We start from the raw sequence: 22,677 nt of genomic DNA, 5'->3' as shown, positions 1-22,677 counted from the left end.
CTGGCACTCATCTCACAGCAGGTTTGAAGACTGAAGTCACACTAGGCTCACAGTTACACACAAACCTGCGCAGCAAACACACACACAGACGAGTGTTTTCCCATTTCTGTGCATTTCACTGCAGGACCTTTGTTACATATCTCAACATGCAACAAGACCAGCTCATATCTCTTTGTGGAAGAATAACTTGTATCCTCGCTGACCTCCCCCTCTCTGTCTCTGTGTGGCCGGCTTTGTCCTTTTCAACCTCAGTGCCCCTCTGCATTCAAGCGGGCCAGATAAAACACACCTTTCGTTCCTCTCTTTTTCTCTTGTTTTCTCACAGAAAGTCTTACCCCCCCCTCCAATGGATGTATGCAGTCTCACTGAAGTGAAGGGATCTGGGTCGGGGGTGGGGGGCTGAGGTGGGGAATGGGGTAATAGAGGTTGTCTGAGTAACCACATAGCTGAACCCGTCCCTGAGCACTATCGTTTTACCCTCGCTACAATACCGGCCTTGTTGGTGAAGGCTCGAGCCACGGGGGGGGTGGGGGTGGGTGAGTGAGAGGGGAGATGGGGGGGGGTCACATACCTGTAGAGTCCTGCTTGAGATGAAGGAAACCTTTGAGCTCAGAAATTTAGACACCACAGTTCAGCCTTATCACTCACACACACACACACACACACACACACACACACAAAGAAGGGCCCATGTGCAAAGACATGAGGGCACACACTCTTACTTGTGGTACTGTTCCTCTTTAATGACATGTCTTTTGGCACGTCACACTGTATGACTGAGTTATTAAAAAGAGCAGAATATCTCATTTATGCACACACACATGCATAACACACAAGTTCATCTGCAGATGTGATGACAGAAAAGCACGACGAGACACATAAATTCACCCACTCCCTCACCGCAACTGACAGACTCTTAAATTTTGCCCTTGTCATAAAACTTTGGTGTAGTCCCCCACAGTGTGGTTTCGGATCAGAGGGCTGTTACATCTGGGACAGGTGTGGGGAGGCGCGTTTCCCACAAGCCATGAGATTGATGTAGAATATGAGCATGTCTCAAATCATCCCGTGTCCTATACATCAAGAAGGTCTTAAAGGTTTGGAAAATAAGTTCTTATGTGGTGTTTTTTGTGGTGACAAAATTGTTTTGCATATGTCATCTGGATATTGTGTATATTTCATGTTTGCAAAAGGATGAAAACATCATGGAAAGGTTTAAATGGTTGGTTCACCCAGATCACCAACAAAACAAATTTTGTCTTCTAACTCTAGTGGTATCCTGCCATGTAAAAAGGTTTATTTGCTTGCTTTCAGAGATTTCTGCCTCCACCTGAAAACAATAGAGGCTTACGAAAATTGTGTTTCTTCTGGTCACAGCACTAAAAAAAGGCATTTAAAAAATTAAGCAGCAGCAACAGCTCATGAGTTGAGTATCTTTGGGTTTGGATTGTTGGTTGAACACAACAAACAATCTGAAGATATTGAAAGATAAGATATTTTACTGACTCATTACACTAACTGACAGATGATTTAATAATGTAAAAGACTTATCAGTGTAAGTTATCAGTAGTAGTAAGGATATTGCTTTTCAAAAGACAAAATTCAGTTCACATCATCGTAAAATTCATGGCATTGGGTTGGAGGCAGGCCTGTTTGCACAGTTTCCGAGATGAGTGTCTGTTAACGTGCAGATAAAACAAACAGTGTCAGCATGATGGGACACTCAATGAGAGTGAGAAAATATACCAGTTAGTGCATTTAAACCTGTACACATACACACAGAGATGGTGCTGTGTATGTGCAAGTCTGGACGTCTGCAAAGGCAAAACACACAGAAGAGGGTGTGTTTGAGTGAAGACTGCACATCTTCTGCCAAAGCAGACAAAGGAAAATAAAGGTTGATACAGTAGCTCACCTTTTGAGGTTCATAGTTTCACGTGGCTCACACTGCAGCAGTCAAATAACGATAACACACATGACAGACGGGAACCTGTCAACATGTCGTCGGATGCTTGTCTGTTCTGGTCTGCCAGGGTCTCGATACTGGGCTGGAGATCAGGCTGAGTCAGCTAGATGTACAACACAACACACACACACACACACACAGATCAGCGCACAGACACACACATGCACACAACACCCCGTGACTGGACTTCCTGTAAAACAATCAGAGCATGAGGGTCCAGAGGATTGGCGGGAGGTAGGGAGCAAGCAGAGAGGGAGGAATGCAGGATTTGAAGGACAGCTGAGACAGGAGGGAGATGGATGGAAGGTTTGTAAAGAGAGAGAGAGAGAGAGAGAAGCTAACCAGAATTCCTACATCACGGGGAATAGAGAGATGGAAAGACAGAGAGTTAAAGAGCAGAGTACAAACATTCCGACAAAGTTGCAGCTTGGACTGGTGCATTCAAGTATGGTCCAACCCAGAATACCACACACACACACACACACAGCCGCCTACGCTTTGCCCTTGATGCCCTTGCTTATTGTGTGTGTGTGTGTGTGTGTGTGTGGCTATTTGCCCCAGTGCCAGTAAGGCAGCAGGCTGACTTGGCGAGCAGAGCGTCCATTCCCCAGTAAAGCCAGATCTCCAAGCCCTTTTCCTCAGAACTGAGCTGCTTGCTGAGCAGAAACAGATGTGGGGCCCGTCCCCTCTGTTCCTCCATTTTGGCTCTGCATCATCACCACCGCAGATCCCGTCTCTCACTCAGAGAAACTGGGATTTCAGCAGAAACAGATGGACCAGCACCCTCAGCTCTTCCATCTTTGGTTCGACGTCACTGCCAAGCGCTGTGAGTTCAGAAGAAGGCAGATGTGTGCCGTGTCCACCGTGTTGGCTCTGCTGAATGGGATAGGAGAAAAATAAGATAATGTGTGTTATTACAGCTCTGCTCTGCTATTGTGGTATGACAACTGTGGAAACACGTCTATCTGTTATGTAAATGGACAGCATAACATCAGTTAAAGTTATGTAAAACTAACCAGCTTACAATTCTTTTTCACTTGCCCAACTGTCTGAGTAACAAAAATTAGGGAAAACATTTCATGTCTCTTCGGTGTTGACATAGTGAATCTAAACCAAAGCAATTTCTGAAATTTTTTCCTTCTGCCAAACATAATGACAGTGTGCCAGGATGGATGTTTCGAAACAAGGAAAACCAAACTGAAATTTAATCTTCTGTTGGTTTTTAGCGCTTTCTTTGCTTCAGACTTGATGTAACTTTTGTATCATATTTATTTGACATAATATTTTCGTCAGAACAGTGTTGTTAACCTTGTCATAAACGTATAAGTCATGCCAGTCATCGAGATTTGATTAACCTGAATAAGAACAAATTCACCAGCATCCTTAAAACAAAACCAACAGGGCTGATGCTAACAGTAGCACAAGTGGAGAGGCGCCATTAAGTGAACTGGCTTAGAAATATCAGTTCCACAGCAATATCCATTTTAGTTTGGTGCCTGGAGCTAACAATAGCTACCATAAGATGTTAGTAATAGGAGACCAAGCAAAACTCAAATCAGAACCACCCAAAACTGATCAAACCTCAAATCAACATCTCTTGCCTGAGTGATTTAACTGATTTACTTATTTATCTTATATAGTCAAGTCATTCCTAAATCAAAAATGTGTAGTGTAAACATGCAATCCTTGGAACGCAGATTCATAAATGTTTTATGTGGATGACACCAGTAGATGCGTTGTCTTTTGTGTCAGTGATGTGGATCATGCTGTTGGCTGTGCTATTTTTTGCCTTTTTTTATTTATCCTGGCAAAGTTTCATACTCATTAACTTGCAGCACCAATGAAGACAATTTTAGAACAATGACGATGGAAAACAAGTCTTATAAAAGCACAATGTCCTAACGTTTTGGTGATGTCATCCTCATTAGCTCTGGTGGCCTTTGACCGAATCGTGACTCAGCCCTTATATTAACATCTTCCTCCAGCTCCTCCTGCCGTAACTGTAGTCATATAACTGGAAGTGTGTGTGTGTGTGTGTGTGTGTGTGTGTGTGGTTCCATTACTGGTCTATTTTGATGTGGATCACTATGGCGATAATCTCAGCCCCCACCCCACCCTGCCACTCACTCAAACCCCTTCCCACAAACCCAAATATGGCCATGTTTGTAGGGCAAGGTGGAGGGCAGTGGGGTGGAAGGGAGACACTAGAAGAGGGAATGTGGAGAGGGGAACAAAAGAGATAAGACAAGGAAATAGGAATGAGCAGATATGATGGGCAGAAATTGGGGAATGCAAGAGTCAAAAACAGAAGGATGTGCAGAAATCCGAAAGAAGACAAAGGATGGCTTCACCAGCGGAGGAATGTCTTTCCCGCTGATATCATGTAGCAGGACTGGTGGGCTTAGAATGGGAGGTTGTTCTCGCCAGTCACAATGAGAACACCAGACATTTCCCCATCCAGATGAGTGAACCTTGTGATACAAGCGATAAAATCACCACGCTATCAAACGGCAGCAGCCGACAGCACTGCATTAACCCAAACTGGGTTACATAATATTTAAAGTCCTTTCACTTGCCTCAGCTTGCAAAAACTGAGTTTGGCTTAAGTGAATTAAGTAATTGAATAGACAAAACGCAGAAACTCCAGACTTCTGGGCAGTACTGCTTTTGAGACATCGTTGTAGCTTGGACTTTGTGTTGTTTTAGTGGGTGCACGTCTTTAAAAGTTTTCGTACAGGATGTCACATTTTTGCATTTTGCATGACCCGTTGAGCCGACAGATCACATCAGAAATTTTGTCTCATCAGTCGAATTTATGGATCAGCTAAACTTCAAACTGTAATTTTGAGTTTAAGCTTTAATTGAGTGAAGGAAGGTCAGTTCTTACGGTCACACAGGGCTGCTTGGTGTGAATGGCTGATAAAACACACCACAACAGATTTATTTATTTTTTTCCACATGTTATCTGTAACATGTAGATAACAGGCGACAGGCGGAGACAAGAATGAGGAACATTCTTGTCTCCGCCTCTTTGTCTGTTCCTGTGTCTTTTTCTCTCTGTTTATCTCGTGGTTAGCATTTCTCCATTTCTTTTCCACTGTCGCTCTCTCTTTCTGCCCCTGCCGTCTGTCTGATTGTGAACTTGTCTTCCACTCTCTCTCTGCCAGTCTGCAGTCACTCCTGCAAGTCTTTTTGGGCTGAGCAGGGTCGGATGGGGTCAGGGTTCTGAGAAACTCATCCCCCATAATCCCTCGCTGCCTGGCCAGGTCGCTGCACTGTTCACAGCACGTACACACTTACATAAACACACGTGCCTACGTGCGCACACATTCATGCTCTTCTTGGAAAAGCGGAGATAGTTTTTGTGTCGCTTGGCAGTTGCGACTCTCATGTCTCTCCTCAGTGAGAGGGCTGCAGTGGACAAGGTCTGCCTGTCCCTGTCTACATTTACATGCACACATGAAACCCAGTTATTGAGAGAAATCAGGATAAGGCAGGGACTTGGACAATGCACTTACATGTGTTTATATTGAGACGTATTTAATTTAGTTTCAGGTAAAGTTGAAATGTCATTATTTTGGACACACAAGCAGTGATGTGCCTTACGCGTTGCTGCCACAGAAATACTCCCCTCATAATGCACATGCAGACTTTTAGAAATCATTACACATGGCCAAAAATCAGGTTTCTACTGCAGAAGTGAAGCTGTGTTCTTCATATCCTTTGTCCTGATTAGGAAAACCGGGTTTTTTAATCTTAATTTTTCTATTCTCTGCCACTATTTGCTTTGTTTCTTTCTTATGCCACTTGTCCAGTTTTCAGATCCAAACTCTCTGTCGTTCTCTCTCTCTCTCTAATCCCCTTTATAAACCATCAGCTCTCTGGCCATGAGAACCAAATCTTCACCTAGACAACCACAGTTTCAGGCATGTCCCAACGACTTGTGTGTGTGTGTGTGTGTGTATGTAGCCCAGCTGTTGAACAGATGGAATGCTTACTATGCAGCAGATGATAATGGTGTGGAATCCAAGGTCTGACCCCTCTCTCTACCTTCATTTTCCTCTTTCCTCTCCTCCCTTCCTTCTCAGCTCTGTCCCCACTCCTTCTCTGTCCTCTTCCGTCTGTCCTCGCTCTCATCTCCACGTCTTTCTCCCTTTCCTTCCAGCTGAGTGGCCGTTATGTTGCTTTGTTCTCCCTGATTAGAGGCTTCTAAAGATGGGTATCATATCTCACTTTGTTCCTTTAGGGCGACACACACACACACACACACACACACACACACTGTGGCCCAGTGTGTGTGTGGAGTGGGGGCTGAGTGAATGACCGTTGCCACATTTTTCACATTTTTTTCTCCTGGCCTTAAAGGTCTTTTTCTGTCCCACTGCAGACAGACTGCGTATAAGAACCGCAGGCTGTCATGCAGGAGGAATGCAACCTTCTCACTGTCAAAGTGACTCAGTTTTACTGTAGCTCCACTCACCTCTGTAACATTTAAAAAGTTTGCTGTAAACATGGCCATGTATTTGCGAGATCATTAGAGGCAGTGAAGCTTATGTTACGTTTCCTACTTTGTTCAGTGGAATAGAGTTGCAGCGTAGAGGAGTTATTTCAGGTGTCCGGGGTTTTGGAAGCGAAAAGTTCATTTTCTGTTCTGACAACTTTAGGTGACTGGAATTTGGAGCACTTTTAAGGCTGGAATAGGCATGAAACTCTTCTGGTGGAGGCATCAGTGCGAAAGATGAGCAACTATGTTAGAAAATCTCTGCTTATTTGATTTAAAAAATATATCAAAGCTAAAACCTGAATTAAAATGTTTGGAAATGTCAAGTGTGACTCCTGAGGAAAAGTTTGGTGGGAAACATACAATTACAGATCTAAAAAATTATCCTTTGTAGAAACCTGACTTTTTTTTTTATGCTGAGATGTTGATGAGAAGATGAGATTTTGATACCATTCTCATGACTGTACGCAGTATACGAACTCTTATTAGGGCAAGGACACAGTTAGCTCATCTTAGCTTAGCGTCATTACGGGAATCGAGGACACTGCAGTAATCTTGTTATTTTGAGGTCGACAGGCAGTCAGCCGAGACTCCAGGACATTAATGATCTCACTAAGAAATAGTTCCAGCCTTTTGCTGCCTGGCCTCTGACTTCACAACTCTTTTACAGCAACAGAAAGGCAGTGAACAGACCCTACCACTAAACTGAGACCTGTGGTTTGCATCTGGTCTGCGCCTACTGATGATGTCACAAAAGTTTGTGTAATCCTTGCCTCACATCTTTCTAAACCCTCTCCTCCCTCTCTCCTTTCATCCCTCGCTTTCTCCTCCTCTTCTCTGTTGATCCCTGACTTGCTCTTTGTCTCTCAATTTCCTTGTGTTTTTGTACCAAATCTCTTACCCAGACTCCTCTTGCCTGTCCTCTCTCTCTCTCTCTCTCTCTCTCTCTCTCTCTCTCTCTCTGCAGTCTGTCCTTCAGGCACTGACTTTCTTCCTCCTCTCTCGCCTGGCTTTGGCTTGGCCTGGTGCCCTCCCCCCCCGCCCCCACTTTTCTTCTTCTTCTTTTTCCTGCTCTCCATTGCGCTCCCTCACTCTGTCTGGCTGTCCTCAGTAATCAAACACAGGCGGTCAGACACAGACAGGATGTGAGGTCAGACGAGGAGAGGAAGTGAGGCTGCGTGGGCGGCACATAAACAGAAAAGTGAGGAGGTGAGGGGCAGTGAGGACAGGGGAATGTGTGTGTGTGTGTGTGTGTGTGTGCTTGCGTGTGTGTTTGTGGAGTTACACTGGGAAGAGATTCAGTTTCTGTTGCAGCCGTCAGCATCAGTTCTTTGTGGTTGTTCTCTATATTAAACACTTAAGCAGCTGGACTCAACAACCACAACGAGTCATAACACTCAGCGGTGAGGTTAAGCAGGAGTATTTTTCAAACTTTATTATTGGTCTTCTGAATTATTAAATAAGTCTCTTACTTCTGTCACAAGTCACGAGTTTTGGGGCCAGCAAACTTTTTTTTTTCCCACAGAGGTTGAAATATTATTCTGTCGCATTCAGTGTGGAATTGTTTGTTTGCACAGTCTGTGTGATTGTGAGTTTAACTACAGAATATAGCCATTAAGTTTGGGGTTATTCAAGCTCATATTTAAACCTGAGATTGTGTTTATTTTTAGTCCTGATTCTCCCGTTGAGAAGTGGATGACTTCAGGATGATAAAATTATGCTAAGTATAAATACTAGGACATTAAGAACATTGGCTTAGCTTAGCAAAAAGACCAAAATCTGCAAGAAACTGCAAAATCTCCCTACTAGACCACAATTAATAGACTCCCTATCTGTACTAGCAAGGAGACTCTCAGTGTAACCAAAATTAAGGTTTTAATCTTTCATTGTGAGATTTCGAGATCCTAACAGCATTGATTTCTGCAGAAGGTAATGGAGGGATTTGAAACTTAACTCAAGGCTCAGCTTTTTGTGGGGCTTCCAGCTGCATCTCATAAGTGAATGGTGTTTGAGTATTTTTATTGATTTTTCGTAGGGCTGGATGATAAACCAAATTTATTGCATTACTGAATTTGAGTATCTCGGGCTTACTCCCTTCACATTTTCCAATAAAGTAAATAAATGAAAATTAAGTTACAAATACCAATGAGAGCTTAAGAATCGTAGCCCTAATTGCTCCGTAATTCGTCCAGGAAATCATGTAAAAAGTAATCAAGCTCGAGGAAGGGATCGTTGCTAACTGTTAAAAAAAAAAAAAAAAAACGATTGTAACCAGTTTTTGTCTCTAACAAAACAAGAAAGTAACCAGATGTGATTTTCAGTATTTTATGGTTAGAGCAAATTAAAAACAAAATTAATTTCTCCCCGTGCCAAAAACAGAAAAGCTGTTTGTCAGCTATGCATATTGTTTGATTATTAACATCTGTTGTTTGCTGAACGCGACAGCTGAGAGGATGCCGTCATGGAATTCCACCTTCTTCTTGTCTTAAGCGTGTTGGCTGCAGCAGACAAGTAGCTACAGGACTGCAGCGTTAAATAGGCCATATTCTCCTTATTCACTCAGCTGTGATGGATGGCTGGAAGATGCTGGGTCGTCCTGTTAGCTGACAGGGCTGTTCATGTCTGGAGCTGTGTGTCTGAGTGCGCCTTTTATTCCATAGAAGAGTAAACATCAGTTTTGTCCAAGTGGATGAAAGGGGATGAAGTGTATGAAAAAAAAAGGTGCCCTAATGAGCCAGTGTGTCTAGCAGCGATGCAGAATGTGTACTTCACCTGTTGAACTCTACCCATGCTGCCAGCCCCAACACACACACACACACACACACACACACACACACACACACACACAGTAGCTTAACTCTCCCCCTGCTAGCACCCATCGCCGAAGTCCTGTAACCTGATACTGGGGCACGCACACACACTAGCTGCTTGCTTTTTTGTTCTGTCTAACACACACACACACACACACACACACACACACACATACACTGAGGTCAAGTTGAGGTTGTGCTTCCATGACATCACTGTTGCCATGACTCATAAGTGTACCCCCAGGCTCAGTAAGGCCCTCTCCTCCACAGAACCTGTCAGTGGGACTTAGCCACTCACACACACACAAACACATAATCACGATCTTTCATTCATCACTTGGGCCAAATATTCAGTGATATTCCTAACACAAACCACTTTGCTCACAGATATGCTATGTATGTGTGCACAGGTGTGCGTACATGGCTGTTTGATGCAGCGAGTCTCCTCCTCAGTCCTGTAACGCACTCATCAAACAGACTTGGTTTCTTATGTCTCATATTGCTGACCTTTTAATGCACACACACACACACACACATCCTGTGTGATTTACAGTGGTTAGACTCAGATGGAGAAAGCAGGCCTCCTCTGGTTGGAAAAAACCTCGACTGTGGGGATCACACAAAGGGGAAAGACTTCCATTACCAACATGTGTGTACACACTCGCTCGCGTTCGCCCTCCTGACAACGCGGAGTATCCAGTAAATCACCTATAGAGACATCATGCCACTGTGTGTTTGTGTGCAGATGGTCATGCCACATTTATGTGTCTGTGTGTGTGTAATGACGTTATAGTCAACCCAAATGCTACTCAAAGAGACCGTCCTGCTCGCCACAGCACAGTCACCTTGTAGATTAGGAAGAAGTGCGGTTTTTTTCTTTAGGACTCGAGCTAATGATTATTTTCATTATTGACTGATGTTTTTCCATATTCAATGAATTAATTAGCAATTATTTTTTGAAATATCAGAAAAAGTGAAAAATGTGATGTTTTCAGGCTTCTTGTTAGATTGTGTGCACAAGAGCCCAAAACCCAAATATATTCAGTTTATAATAATAAACAGAAAAACAGCAAAAAAACCTGCATGTTTTACTTTATTGCTTGCAACCTGATTTGAAATAATAAGTAGTTGATTGAATCTATTTTCTGTTTGGTAACTAATTGCAACAAAATAAGTGTTTTCTTTTTTTTTTTCTGGAAGACTTTCTGCCAGGAAGCAGCTACACAGGAAGTTTATGTGAATAAGCTTATGTGAATAAGCTATGATATCTGGTCTAATATGTAGGATGGCATCTGTATCAGGTGAAATAGAACTGGAAAAAAGTAGAAAATAGCCTGTAAGAGAAATGTCTTAATCCTGTTTTATAGCTTCTGTACATTACATAAGGCTTTGTATTCAGGAACAAGCTGTATTGTGGGGCTACAAAAGCACTGCTGACATCAGATCATGCTGTGCATAAATATTCACAGGTGTGGGGGAAATTATGTATAATCATGATTAGGGTAATGATTTCTATGAGCAAATGCCGTGAAAGATAATCAGCATTTTCTATGTTCGGAACAGTCAGAGTGGAATATGAGTCATATGGCTTTTTTTTCCTGGTGATCCCAATTTTATGTGCTCTAGGTCAGGAATTCGTGACTAATGCCTTTCTGTGGAACTCTGGGTAATTTAATGTTGTTTGTTTCCATGGGCTGTGCTCATCTTGACTTGATGACAATAAATAGACAGTTGCTGAAGAAAACAAATGTTGCATCACACACCATTCAATAACACACTTATTTTTTATTTTTACTTTTTTTAAATTTAGGTCTGTTTTTACTCTATTTCAGGCTATTTCTGTGTTTTTCTTTTGCACAGATGTCTGAATTACTGTTTGGTGTATTTTCACAGACAGTATTAAGGATGATTAGAGTCACAATCTGTTTTAGCTGACTTTTCGACCCTACAATTTCCTGCAAACCTTGGCTGACCTCGGTCAACAATGAGCCATAGATTTCTTGATATCACAGTAACATGGCTTGTGGGAATTGAAAATCCTTCTTCTTGTCAATCGACAGGCATGTTTTCAGCAGCGCTGCCAAAATGGTAATCAGTTTTGAAACTTCGGGATCGAGGAATGTTACTTTTTTTTTAAAAAAATTATGCAAATAAAGAGTCACTAGTCTGAATCAAAATTCACAAATGTAGCATTTTGCATACAAATTGCAATTATGACTTGACATGATCTTCTCATGTGACAGCCACAGTGCCAGTCTCTCCTTTTCGCTGAATATTGTATTTAAATAAATCTCTTGTAGTTTCTTTGGGATAATTACTCTTCTTTTTCTCCCTGTCTGTCTGCTCAGATCATGATTCAGAGGGGAAACGTGTTCAAGACTTGCTGTCTACGATCGACAAACCACAGGTTGGTATGCATACCTCTTCCCACAGCTGCACGCACACCCGCACGCACATGCGCACACACAAACAGAAAGGCACAACCACTCTCATCAATCATCTCTTGTCTGATGCAGTCATAGCTGGCATGAGCGTTGATATCTTTTCCACACTTTCATCCTGTCTCTGTGATTAACATAAAAATCAGGTGCGTCTACGCAGCATATCTCTCATGTCATAGCAGCCAAGGAGAAGGTAACTGATCATTTAAGCTCTGCTCATGCTGGCCACATGAGGGCAGCATGTGCTCATCCACGCTGCTCGCTTTGCCTCATCAGAGTCCTCTGCTGAAAAACACTGTAAACACAAACGGGTTTTTCCTCCTTCCCCAGGGGGAATGTGAATGAATGAGCTGGAGCCATGCAGACATGGTTTGGTAGAGAGGAAGTGCTCACTCCCGGTTAAATCAGTTTGGTCAGCAGGCTGTGCAAATGGACCATTTGATGACTGGGCTTATGACAGAGGTTGAAATGGAGACGAGGGAATGGGGTGTAAAAAGAGGGGAGGAAACAAAGAATTTAATTCAGTTTTGGAGGAGATTTGGATTTGATGCACTGTAGCAGTTTATTTGCTCTCATAACCTTGAGTCACCTCTTCACTGATACAGCATGTTTATTGCCGATGCAAAGAGGAAAAAGAAGGGAGGACTTTTCAGAGATATTTTTGCATTGTTTATTGATATTTTCTGTCCTTGTGATGTTCTGCCACTTCTGCCACTCCATTATGTGAATATATTGCTAGGAGGCGTGTGTGTGTGTGTGTGTGTGTGTGTGTGTGTGTGTGTGGTGTAGGGACAGAAAGCTTTACATCCTCCCTGCTACAGCAAAAGTGCCTCTTGATGGATTCTGCTGATTCCGTACAGACGGAAGCAGGTGTCACAGAGGCATAAGCTTATGAGAACATTCTTCATAAAAAAAGAAATCCTCACACTATAACCTTGTTGCTCTGCTCGTATTGTTCTCTTTAGTTGAACTGAGATGTGAGAAGCAGTCGGTGAGCGTTTCTCTCTGTTCTTTTTTTACTCTTTGGGCTCATAGAAAGACATAGCAAAGCCGCTTTTCACTTCAGATGCCTTGGAGTGATAACAATTTGGTTATGGCTGATATTCTCAGTAAAGCATTACACTAATTAAAATGTTAGTGCAGGTTCCGTATTGGTCATTAATATTCATATTTCCTCGCCACGGCACATATTATTCATATTCCTCAAAATATATTAAAAATGACCCCTACTCATTACCCTTTCACCGCGGTGTCAATTTTTGTAAATGATGCTAACACCTGTGGTAGGCACTCGTCTTCAGGAGAGGCGTATAAATTAACAAGTGAATTGTGGCACATTGCTAAGAGAAGGAAACCAAGCACCAAAGATGCTCATACAACTTTTGAGTTAGCCTGTCGTAAAAACCCCTGAACAATCAGCGTGTGTCATGAAGTAGATGGTATATTCTTGTTTAATTGCTTTGGTTATAGTATTAATATGTCATATGCTTGTTTCCAACGTAGTGGAGCTAAAGTCAGGAAGTGTCATGAAAACTTTGGTCAGTTTGAAATTCTGGGATTCTGAGTGTTTCTGGAGTGACTTCAGACACTAATGTTGGACTAAAAGGCCTTACTCACGACCTCCGTTCCAGTTCATCTCAAAGGTGTTGGATGGGGTTGAGGTCAGGACTCTGTGTGGGCCAGTCAAGTTCTTCCACACCAGACTCATCCAACCATGTCTTCATGGAGCTTTGCTTTGTGCACTGGGGCACAGTCATGCTGGAATAGAAAGGGGCCTTCAACAAACTGTTGTCACGAAGTTGGAAGCATAGCATTGTCCAAAATGTCTTGGTATGCTGAAGCATTAAGATTTCCCTTCAGTGGAAGTCAGGAGCCGAGCCCAAACCCTGAACAAGCAGCCCCATACCACACCTGAATTCAACAAAGAAGACGTTTGTCCCAATACTTTTGTACATATAGTGTAAGTGCAGCCATTGAGAGAGATGGAAGTAAAGGTTGGATTAGACATTACACAGTAGATTTCTACCACTTGACAGTCAGCGGCCTTTGCCTAAGAAAGTCTCTCAGGCAAATGGGTTGACCCTGTGACGTACGGGGTCAAAAGGCAAGATGACCTCACACGTCTAAATGTTTTGCTTTATTCCTTGACTCTGCAGCTCGTCCTGCTTTTTCTTTATTCTCACCTCTTTTTTTACACCCCTTTCTTTCTGCTTCCTGTCTCCCTGTCTCTGTCTCTGCTACTTTTTGCACATCAAACTGTGGTTGCTTTCGTCATGGGGCCATTGATTACGTGGAAGCCTTGGCTTAATACGTGTGTATCCACAGTATTCATGTAAGCAGCGTGATTTATAGAATGAGTGTGAAATGAACATTCTTAGTTGTCAGTACACTGCTATTAAATACGTTCTCAGGCATGTGGATGCAATCATTTGATCTCATAAAACCTAATCATTATGATCCAACCTCTCAATAGTACAACATTCATGTCTGTCCGTTTTTTTTCCTGTTTGTGTGTCTGTCTGTCTTCCTTATACACTGTCTAGGCATGGTTGTGGTTTGTACTGCCCTCAAGGCACATTCATTGCCTATTCAGTGGATGTGGAGTCTGGAATAGCAGCAGACTGTGCTAAATCACACTAAATTGGCTCACCCACCATGTGCCGCAACTAAAAGTCCCATAAACATGCACGCACTTGCAGGCGCATAAGAAATAAGAAGGCGCACAGTTAAACACACAAACACGTAGCCCTCTTTCTTTTTTTCGTGTTTCTTTGTTTTAATTTTCAGGTGTGTTACTGGCGTGAGCGGTCGAATTTGGAGTAATAGTTGCAGTGATACATTGTCAGATGCACTGTCACAAAACATAGGAGCACATTTTAAATTACTGTAAAACATGCGTCTGTTATGGACTGATTTTACGGGCACATTCACGTGGGTAGAAAGGATCCCCCTTATGAATAAAATTGTATTAAATTAATTGTCCTGTCTGATGACCAAGTGCAACCCTCCATGCCGGGAAACATTTTGTGCATGGGTAACTCTGCTTACTGCATAACATACCGTGTATGTAATACAGTAAATGTCTGTCTTACAGGTGTCCAATGTGCAGGCGCGGACTGCACGGCTGACCTGGGCCCCCCCGGCAGGGCTGGTGAACAGGCATAGTAACGGGATGCCTGTGTCCTGCTCCTTTGAGGTCTCTCTCTCAGATAAGGGACGAGATGGAAAGTACCGCCTTATATACAGGTAAGAAACACACTGTGAGCTAAATGAATGCAGCATCTGCTACCAATACACAAGTACACTGGAGTGAAGCTTGTGTTTTGTGTGTATTTTTTTAAGTGGTGAAGAATTGGAGTACCACCTGAAAGACCTACGGCCAGCAACAGACTACCACGTACGGTAAGGATTTTGCTGCACTCCTGTGTTCTGTATGCTAGGTTTGTGGGTTTTTCCCTCATATGTAATGATTCCAGCTTCACCTTTCCATGTTTTTGAACATCTGATGCCTTTTTGTGTTTGCTTAAGGGTGTCTGCGATGTACAACTCGGTTCGAGGCTCGTGTTCAGAGGCCGGCTCGTTCACCACACACTGCAGCGTCCCCGACGTCCCGTTATCCCCGAAACTCACCCACCGCACCAAGAGCACCCTCACCCTACAGTGGAAGGTACGAGTGCAGACATGTTGGGGCACTCCCTTTCATCTCAAAGACAACTCATACAGTAAAACATGTGCGGCCCAATAAACGTAACAGTGACACAACATTACGATGTTTCTTTTAGTTTTCATGGCACATTTGCAGTTAGATTATTATAAATCATCCATAGGAAACTCAGGATTCTTGAAGCCCAATCTCACGTGTCTCTGTGTTCTTAAATGAAAGTAAGCTGTTGTTTTCCTTCACCTGGTTCACCTGCTTGTTCAGCATTATTGTACAATGCCATCAGGGCACATCCCTCTGCCCTCTCTGACCTTACCCACTCCTTCTCTCTCTCTCTCTCTCTCTCTCTCCCTCCCTCTCTCTCTCTATCTCTCTCTGTCTCTCTCGCTGTCACTGATAAAAGAGTGACATCAGTCAGCCAGACAGGATATGAGGTCAATCACAAAAACACGGCAGGTATTTCGTCTGTCTCTGTGTCACATTCTTTTATGCACAGCTAATCTCTCCGTCTCTGTCTTGTCTCTTTTCTCCCTCGCTCGGCCCGTTTCCTTGTCATCCACAGCCCCCAGGCGACAACGGATCCAAAATCACAAACTACCTGCTCGAGTGGGATGAGGTAAGTCTGTATCTGTCATGCCATGCCGTTATTTTTTTAAAAGGCACTTAAACCTATCACGGACATCACCAAACTTATATTAAGATTCACTTGCTCTGACAAGATGTAATAAGGCTGTTAATTATGCCTTTCCAATCCATGTCGCTGACCGCTTTCCTTCACCTTTTTCCAACTTTTTCCCTCTGTCATGCTTTTTGTTCTCCATTTATTTGACTCTTTTCTTTAATCTTCTGTCTTATCTCGCCTTCCTTCTCTATCTGTGCGCCCATCTCTCTCCCTTCCTCTGCAGGGAAAGAAGAACAGTGTTTTCAGAGAATGTTACTTTGGGAGCCAGAGACACTGTAAGCTGACGCGACTGTACCCCGCCTGTGGCTACACGTTCAGAGTGGCTGCTCACAATGACATTGGCACAAGGTACCGTTGCCCATTACTGAATACACAACCATGCACGTAATGAAACATGTATTCATGTGCTCAGCATTGTACATAGCACAGAAGGCAGATGACATGACCATTTCTACTGTGTTGTTTGTATACTGTAGGAGCAGGGATTTTTTAAAACACATGAAAGTTTTTTACAGGATGACCTGACGGTTGGTCCATAAACGTATGCACAGCATACGTATTTTGATGACAAAGTCTGAATAAATCTGAGATGGACGGAGACGCACAGCGATGCACCAGTCCATCTGTGGCTGTTATTCTGCGTGTGACATGAGTCATCTTCCTTTTTCTCATTTTCCCTCCATTTCCCCTCTCCTCTCATCGTCTCCTCTTTGTCATTACACTGGGGAGCGTATCTCGCCCACAGCCGCTGGGGTGACGGGGGAGAAGGGAGGAGGTGATAGAGGGCAGCGAGGGAAGAGATATTAGCTCTCTGGCTGGACTCAAAGCAGCCCTAATGCAGCCCTCAGCTTGATTTCCCCTTTTGAAGCCACTGACACACACATGTGTGCACAAACATATTCTGCACACACAAGCTTTACATGACTTGCTATTTTCCTTACCTAAATAATAAAAAAAAGGTTTACAACCTCTCAGTCCTCTTCCTCCTGTAACTCCTAAATTAGCCAGCCACCTTCCCCTGTCTTTTCCAGCTGGCCCCTGGCATATATAAATCCTATCTTACCAATGTCATGGCTCTTCTTGCTCTTTTTACTTGCTCCACTGGGGGCTCCCCTCACTTGCAAGCCCTGCACTCCCTTCAAATGAGCGCCGATGCGTCCTTTTCTCATTCACATTTTTGCTTTTCTTTTACGGTACTTTTCCAAAAGGCTCCTCTCTCTATCTCTGCTGAGTGTAACACACAGCCTGCCTTCTCTCTTTCACTGCTGTCCCCTTTCCATCAAACGTAATGATCCAGCAAATCAATCATTTGGTTTGGCGTTTTAAATAAAGACAAATATCTGAATGAGATGGAAATGTGTTTGTGTTTTTTGCAGTGGCTTCAGTGCAGAGGTGGTGTATCACACCATGGGCACCTTGCCTGCTCTGCCTCTGGCACCGCGGCTGGTCAGGGCAGGAGTGTCCTGGGTGACCCTGGAGTGGGGGCGTCCTGAGGGCAGCCCGAGTGAGGAGCAGCTCAAATACACACTTGAGATCCAGGAGGACAACAGCGTGAGTTACACACACGTAAACACCCATATTAAATGAAAATAAAGTTTGTGATGCTGGCATCAGTTCTTTTCCATTACAATAAAAACAGCCCTCATAGCTTGGCAGGGGCTACCAAATTCACCATAGTAAACACAAAACCTTAATTTAGCATTGTGAAAGTTTGTTTTTTTGTGATTTGATCGAGCTCTGTGCTGTCAGTCACTTGAATCCCACAGGAAGAGAACGGGCAGAATAAAAAATCTCCACCTATGAAACTATGTACTTTGAAAAGACATTCAGATAAAAATATTTAAAATTATACACATAATGCATTGCAGAATAGTTTGAGGATGTGTACAGGCAGAACACAAACATAAAACACACACCATATGCATATGATTCACACACACACACACACACACAGTGCAAACAGTCAACATTTATCATATCTGTATGCTTAAAAAATGTACACTGATGCTAATAGGTGCTGACAGAAACACTCATACCTGCAGAGTGATTACTGACAGTTTATCATCCACAGGGAACAGACTTTCATCCAAAGTACACTGGAGAAAACTTGACCTGTACTGTACAAGGCCTGAAGAGGAGTACACAGTATAAATTCAGGGTAAGTGACGTCACGATGTGGATTATACATGTGGATAATAATGCTAATATACAGTATGTTACTCCGCTTTTTCCTTCTTTTGTGTTTTGCTATTTCCCGTTGATTTTGTGTCAAAAATAATTTAAAGGAACAGTTTGACATTTTGGGAAATCATTTTTCACTCAGTAAACATCCAACAAAGTGACATGTTGTTGAAAGTTTAATGAGATCTACTGATCTTATGTCTGTAGGCAGGCAGTTATCTTAGCATTAATATTGGAAACACAGTGGTTGTCTCGTTAGTCACTTATTGTCAAACAACATGGGAGTCGAGGAAGTTAATGACCTTGCTAATAAATTTTTTTTAATCTTTGGTGAGAGCTAGGCTAGCTGTTCCCCCCTGTTTCCAGTCTCCGTGCTAAGCTAAGCTAACTAAATGCTGACTGAAGCTTCTCTCCACAGTAAAGACAGGAAAGTGATATCTGTGTTCTCATCTTACAGTCAAGAAAGCAAATCTTTGTTTCTGTGGGGTGAACATGTCTGTCCAAATGATGGAAATGGACATGATTAGCATATTAGCAGTTTTGATGTTGATGTTGATGCCACATAAAATGGAACAAGAAAAATAAACTGTAAAATTACATTAATAGTGGCATGTTAAACTCAAATCATACATTATTTAAAGTACCAGTAGGCCGCAGCAAACCTTCAGAAAGCTTAGGTACATAAACCGTTTGACCTGGTTTTGTTTGATTTCAGGTATGCCCTTCTGCATAGCCTTTAACTTAACCCAGTCAGCCTGTTTTCTACATTATCTGTTTCGACTCACATGTTCTCTTTCCCTTAAATGTAAATAATGTTTCCAAGGATACGTGTTCAGATGTCTTTCGTCTGTAAAACAACATCCATCAATCTAGGAAAGAATACAGCATTTTATCACCAGAGAATTGGCAGCAATTTAACCAGTAGTGAAACAAGGTAATTCACCAGCCATTAAGCAAGTAGAGAACACTGTCCAGCTCTGCTAAAAGCTGTGATAGGTATCTTCATAATGTGAGGACATTGTGGAACAGAATGTACCAACAGTAGATCTCTGTTTTCTAGTGCGTTAATGCAGGTACTCGTTAGTGTCCTCAGCAGCGTATTACAGTGCAATCATGCCAAACAACACCTTACCTGTGCTTTCTCTCTCACACACACATGTGTATATCCTCACTCACACTGTCACATGAGGCCGTAGATATTTCAAGATGCAAACACTCATGTTCACTCACAAAGCGAGGCACCTCTGTGCTCTTTGTGAAGTTCGCCTGGTGCAAATACCTGGGAACAAAGCAAATTGATTGTCCATTGGCTGGGCTAATGGAGGGAGTAAACCAATGAGAAATGAAGGCAGGGGAGAACCACGGATGAAGAAGCAGAGAGTAATGGCTCCTATTAATCAGGACAATGAACTTATTGATAGATTATCTGTGTGTTCCCTCGGCTCATCCAATCGCTTTTGCTGCACTCCATTGTTTCTCATTAATTTCTTCTTTTACCCTATTCCTTCCTGTCATTCTGTCACCCTCTTCTTCTCCTTATTTTTCACTCTCTCTCTCTCTCTTTGCGGTTTCTTTCATTCACATTTCACTCCCCTCTAACCCTGCACTCTGTCCCTTTCCCTCCCCGCAGCTCATAGCGTCGAATTCGGAGGGAAAAAGCAGTCCCAGTGAAGTGTTGGTGTGCACCACCAATCCAGACAAACCAGGCCCTCCATCTACACCCTGTGTCACCGCAGCAACGCCCTACGGGTTTACAGTCACATGGGGTAAAGATACACACCCACACATACTTATTTACGTACAGATGAATATTTTTGGATGTATTCATAATGCATGATGTAGAATTGCACTAACACACGCCAAATATGAAATTTAAATGTTTACATGCATAAATGATTACACATGTAGCTATCATTTTCACGCTCTTAACTTAGAGATGTATTTGAAAGAATATGTTTATATCAGTTTGGGACTTCTAAAACTTGAACATCATTTCTTATGATGTTTTGTAGTCGATTCTCAGATGCTGAATATAGCTTCACATGCATGTGCTAGTCCATTAGTCAAAACTTTAAAAACAAGAAAACTGAGGCTCTTCAGTTTTCTTTGTTTTTAATTGTTAATTAAGCAATAAATAAGATGTTCTGTTTTCTCTGGTTTTCATTCAAATAAAGTAAATGCACAGTAACTTCAAAATTTCAAAATGCCATTGTCCAATGTCTGGGATCTGCACGACACAAGAATCTTAATGCACACTGGCCTAACTTTCACCAAATTGCTGAGGGATTTTTGAATGGTAATAGACACTTGAAAAAAGAAACAAAACAAAATCCATCTGTTTCTAGCCAAGTGTGGTGTGTAATAAAATTATTTCTAGACGGTGGGAAATCGTTGACAAATTGTTGGCCCTGGGGTGTCTTAATGAAACTGCAGCCATAAAAGCCATCATGTCTGCCATCATCCGTGTAGCATTGTGATAGTACTGCAGGAGTCAGGGCAGCCTGTTCTTTCTCAAATACTGTATGTATTGATTTGGCTCTAATAGCTATTAATACAACACATTTTAGAGTGTTACACAATCTTTATTATGTGGTGAGTAGAGTGATTTCTGCACTTTCTACAGCTTGGCCAAAGTCATATACTGTAGCTGCACTGCATTCCCTCACTGTGTGCTGTATTTTTGCCACAGGTACTTCAGGTGCTGTTTTATTAAAACAACCCTTGGGTGTGCTTGGCTGTATGGCGACAGTGCTGATGCATTAAGTATAAGATGAGACGCAGCCAAGTAGGGGTTTGATTTACCTTTACTCTATAAAAAAAACAAAACAATCCCCGTGGTGTATTTTATAGTTCCCATTACAACAAAGTTTCTTTGAAATAGCCTAAATTAGATTAATGCAGAATAATAACAGAAAGCAGAGCAGTTTCTTACCTTTGCTACTGAAACATTTGACAGCACTTTCACAACTGTTGTTGGCTGAAAGACAAAGCCCCTGACACTTTATTGATTATACACAATGTAGACAAAAGCATTGGGACACGATCACGCCAACAGGGACTTCATTGACATCGCTTTCTAAATACATAGACAGCTTTGCAGCTATAACAGCCTCCACTCTTCTTGGCTTTACACAAGCTTTTGGATGGTTCTGTGTTCAGAATTGATGAGCATGTCAGGAAAATGCTGACTTATGAATGATACTTTTACCATTTTTAGACATTTGACACCTATATTAGAATTTTGACATTTCCCATGTATTCCTAAGTTGTTGACCGAAACTAAAACAAACCCATCTTTTCCCCCAACAGATCCTCCCCAGGACAACGGTGGCTCGGAGGCTCTCACATACCTGCTAGAGATCTCAGAGGGATGCTCTGAAGGCACGTCTTACGTTTATCTGTTTTAGCTTCATGCTCAGCTTATTTGAGAACTTGTTAAATCCATAATCTTAAAAAACAAAAAAAGATCAGTATGTACTGTCTGTCCTCTCTCTTGCCTGTGCTTGTTCTCTGTGCTTTGGTTCCCCTCACCTCCTCTCTTAAGAAGAGTAAGAGCCATAATTCACTCTTTGGTAGCCCCACTTTAGCACACAGCATCATTTAGATTTTCTCAGATCTGCACTCTGGGAAACCAAATGTGCCTTTTAGTCTACACAGCAGGGAGAGAAAAGGGACATAATTTCTTCAGCCTGTTTTCATCCAATCAGATTAAAGAAAGAGCAATTAGTTGGGATTAGTTTAGTATGGGAAGCTCCTGTTGAAGGTCAAAGAACAGCAGAAATGCTCTTGCTTTTTCATTGATAGTGAGATTTTTGTCTGGGAGCTAAGAAGTGATTCACATCAACAAATAAAACTTGAACTCTGAATCCACTGGATTGGTCTAATTAGACTAAACTGATTTAATTAATACAGCTCCTGACTTGATTGTCTGAAACTACTGCAGCTGTGTTTTTGTTATACTACAATATTTCTGAGTCAACAAAGAACCTTAACATCAGATGCCATATAATTTAATATCCACAATCGACAATAAACAGCAATAAAATCTCACAGTTATTAAGAACATCCGGTAAACTGACTTGGTTGTGATTTGATCAGATTTGTCTGACTGGGACCAAGTCAACCCACCGACGGTCATCACATTCTGATTGATGTTCCAGATTGGTTCCTGGAAGTGCATGACATAAGCTTTTTCCCCACTTTAAACCTGTGAGAACAACACGGGCAAAACACAAACACAAAGCCCATAAATATATTTTAGATGAAATAAAAAAAAACCTGCTCTCTGGCTGTAACTTTGAAGGAGAAGTTTTGTGTTCATATAGAATTTAATTGCAAAAGGTTTTCAGGGCCTTTAAACATCAGAATTATTTTTTGCCCGTGATTACTGTTTTCATTCTTTGTCCTTTGACTTTCTCACCTCTCACTAAGTTGC

General features: G+C 42.3%; 1 protein-coding gene across 3 annotated transcripts in view; it reads left to right on the top strand.

Annotated features, from left to right (window-relative positions):
* The window catches only part of fndc3ba (fibronectin type III domain containing 3Ba), a 92,487-nt gene that overhangs the window by 47,639 nt on the left and 22,171 nt on the right, over positions 1–22,677 (top strand). For all 3 annotated transcript variants that reach the window (XM_046411961.1, XM_046411963.1, XM_046411962.1), the window contains exons 8-17: positions 11,626–11,684; positions 14,813–14,964; positions 15,061–15,120; positions 15,247–15,385; positions 15,942–15,995; positions 16,285–16,409; positions 17,438–17,612; positions 18,133–18,219; positions 19,873–20,008; positions 21,552–21,623. In XM_046411961.1, the coding sequence (XP_046267917.1) occupies positions 11,626–11,684; positions 14,813–14,964; positions 15,061–15,120; positions 15,247–15,385; positions 15,942–15,995; positions 16,285–16,409; positions 17,438–17,612; positions 18,133–18,219; positions 19,873–20,008; positions 21,552–21,623 (1,059 nt within the window). The remainder of the gene's footprint in view (positions 1–11,625; positions 11,685–14,812; positions 14,965–15,060; positions 15,121–15,246; positions 15,386–15,941; positions 15,996–16,284; positions 16,410–17,437; positions 17,613–18,132; positions 18,220–19,872; positions 20,009–21,551; positions 21,624–22,677) is intronic.

The sequence above is a fragment of the Scatophagus argus genome, chromosome 15 (assembly GCF_020382885.2).
Source record: "Scatophagus argus isolate fScaArg1 chromosome 15, fScaArg1.pri, whole genome shotgun sequence".
NCBI classification, from domain to species: Eukaryota; Metazoa; Chordata; class Actinopteri; family Scatophagidae; genus Scatophagus; species Scatophagus argus.
Note: the sequence above shows the minus strand (reverse complement) of the source record. Positions and strands in the feature narration are given on the sequence as shown.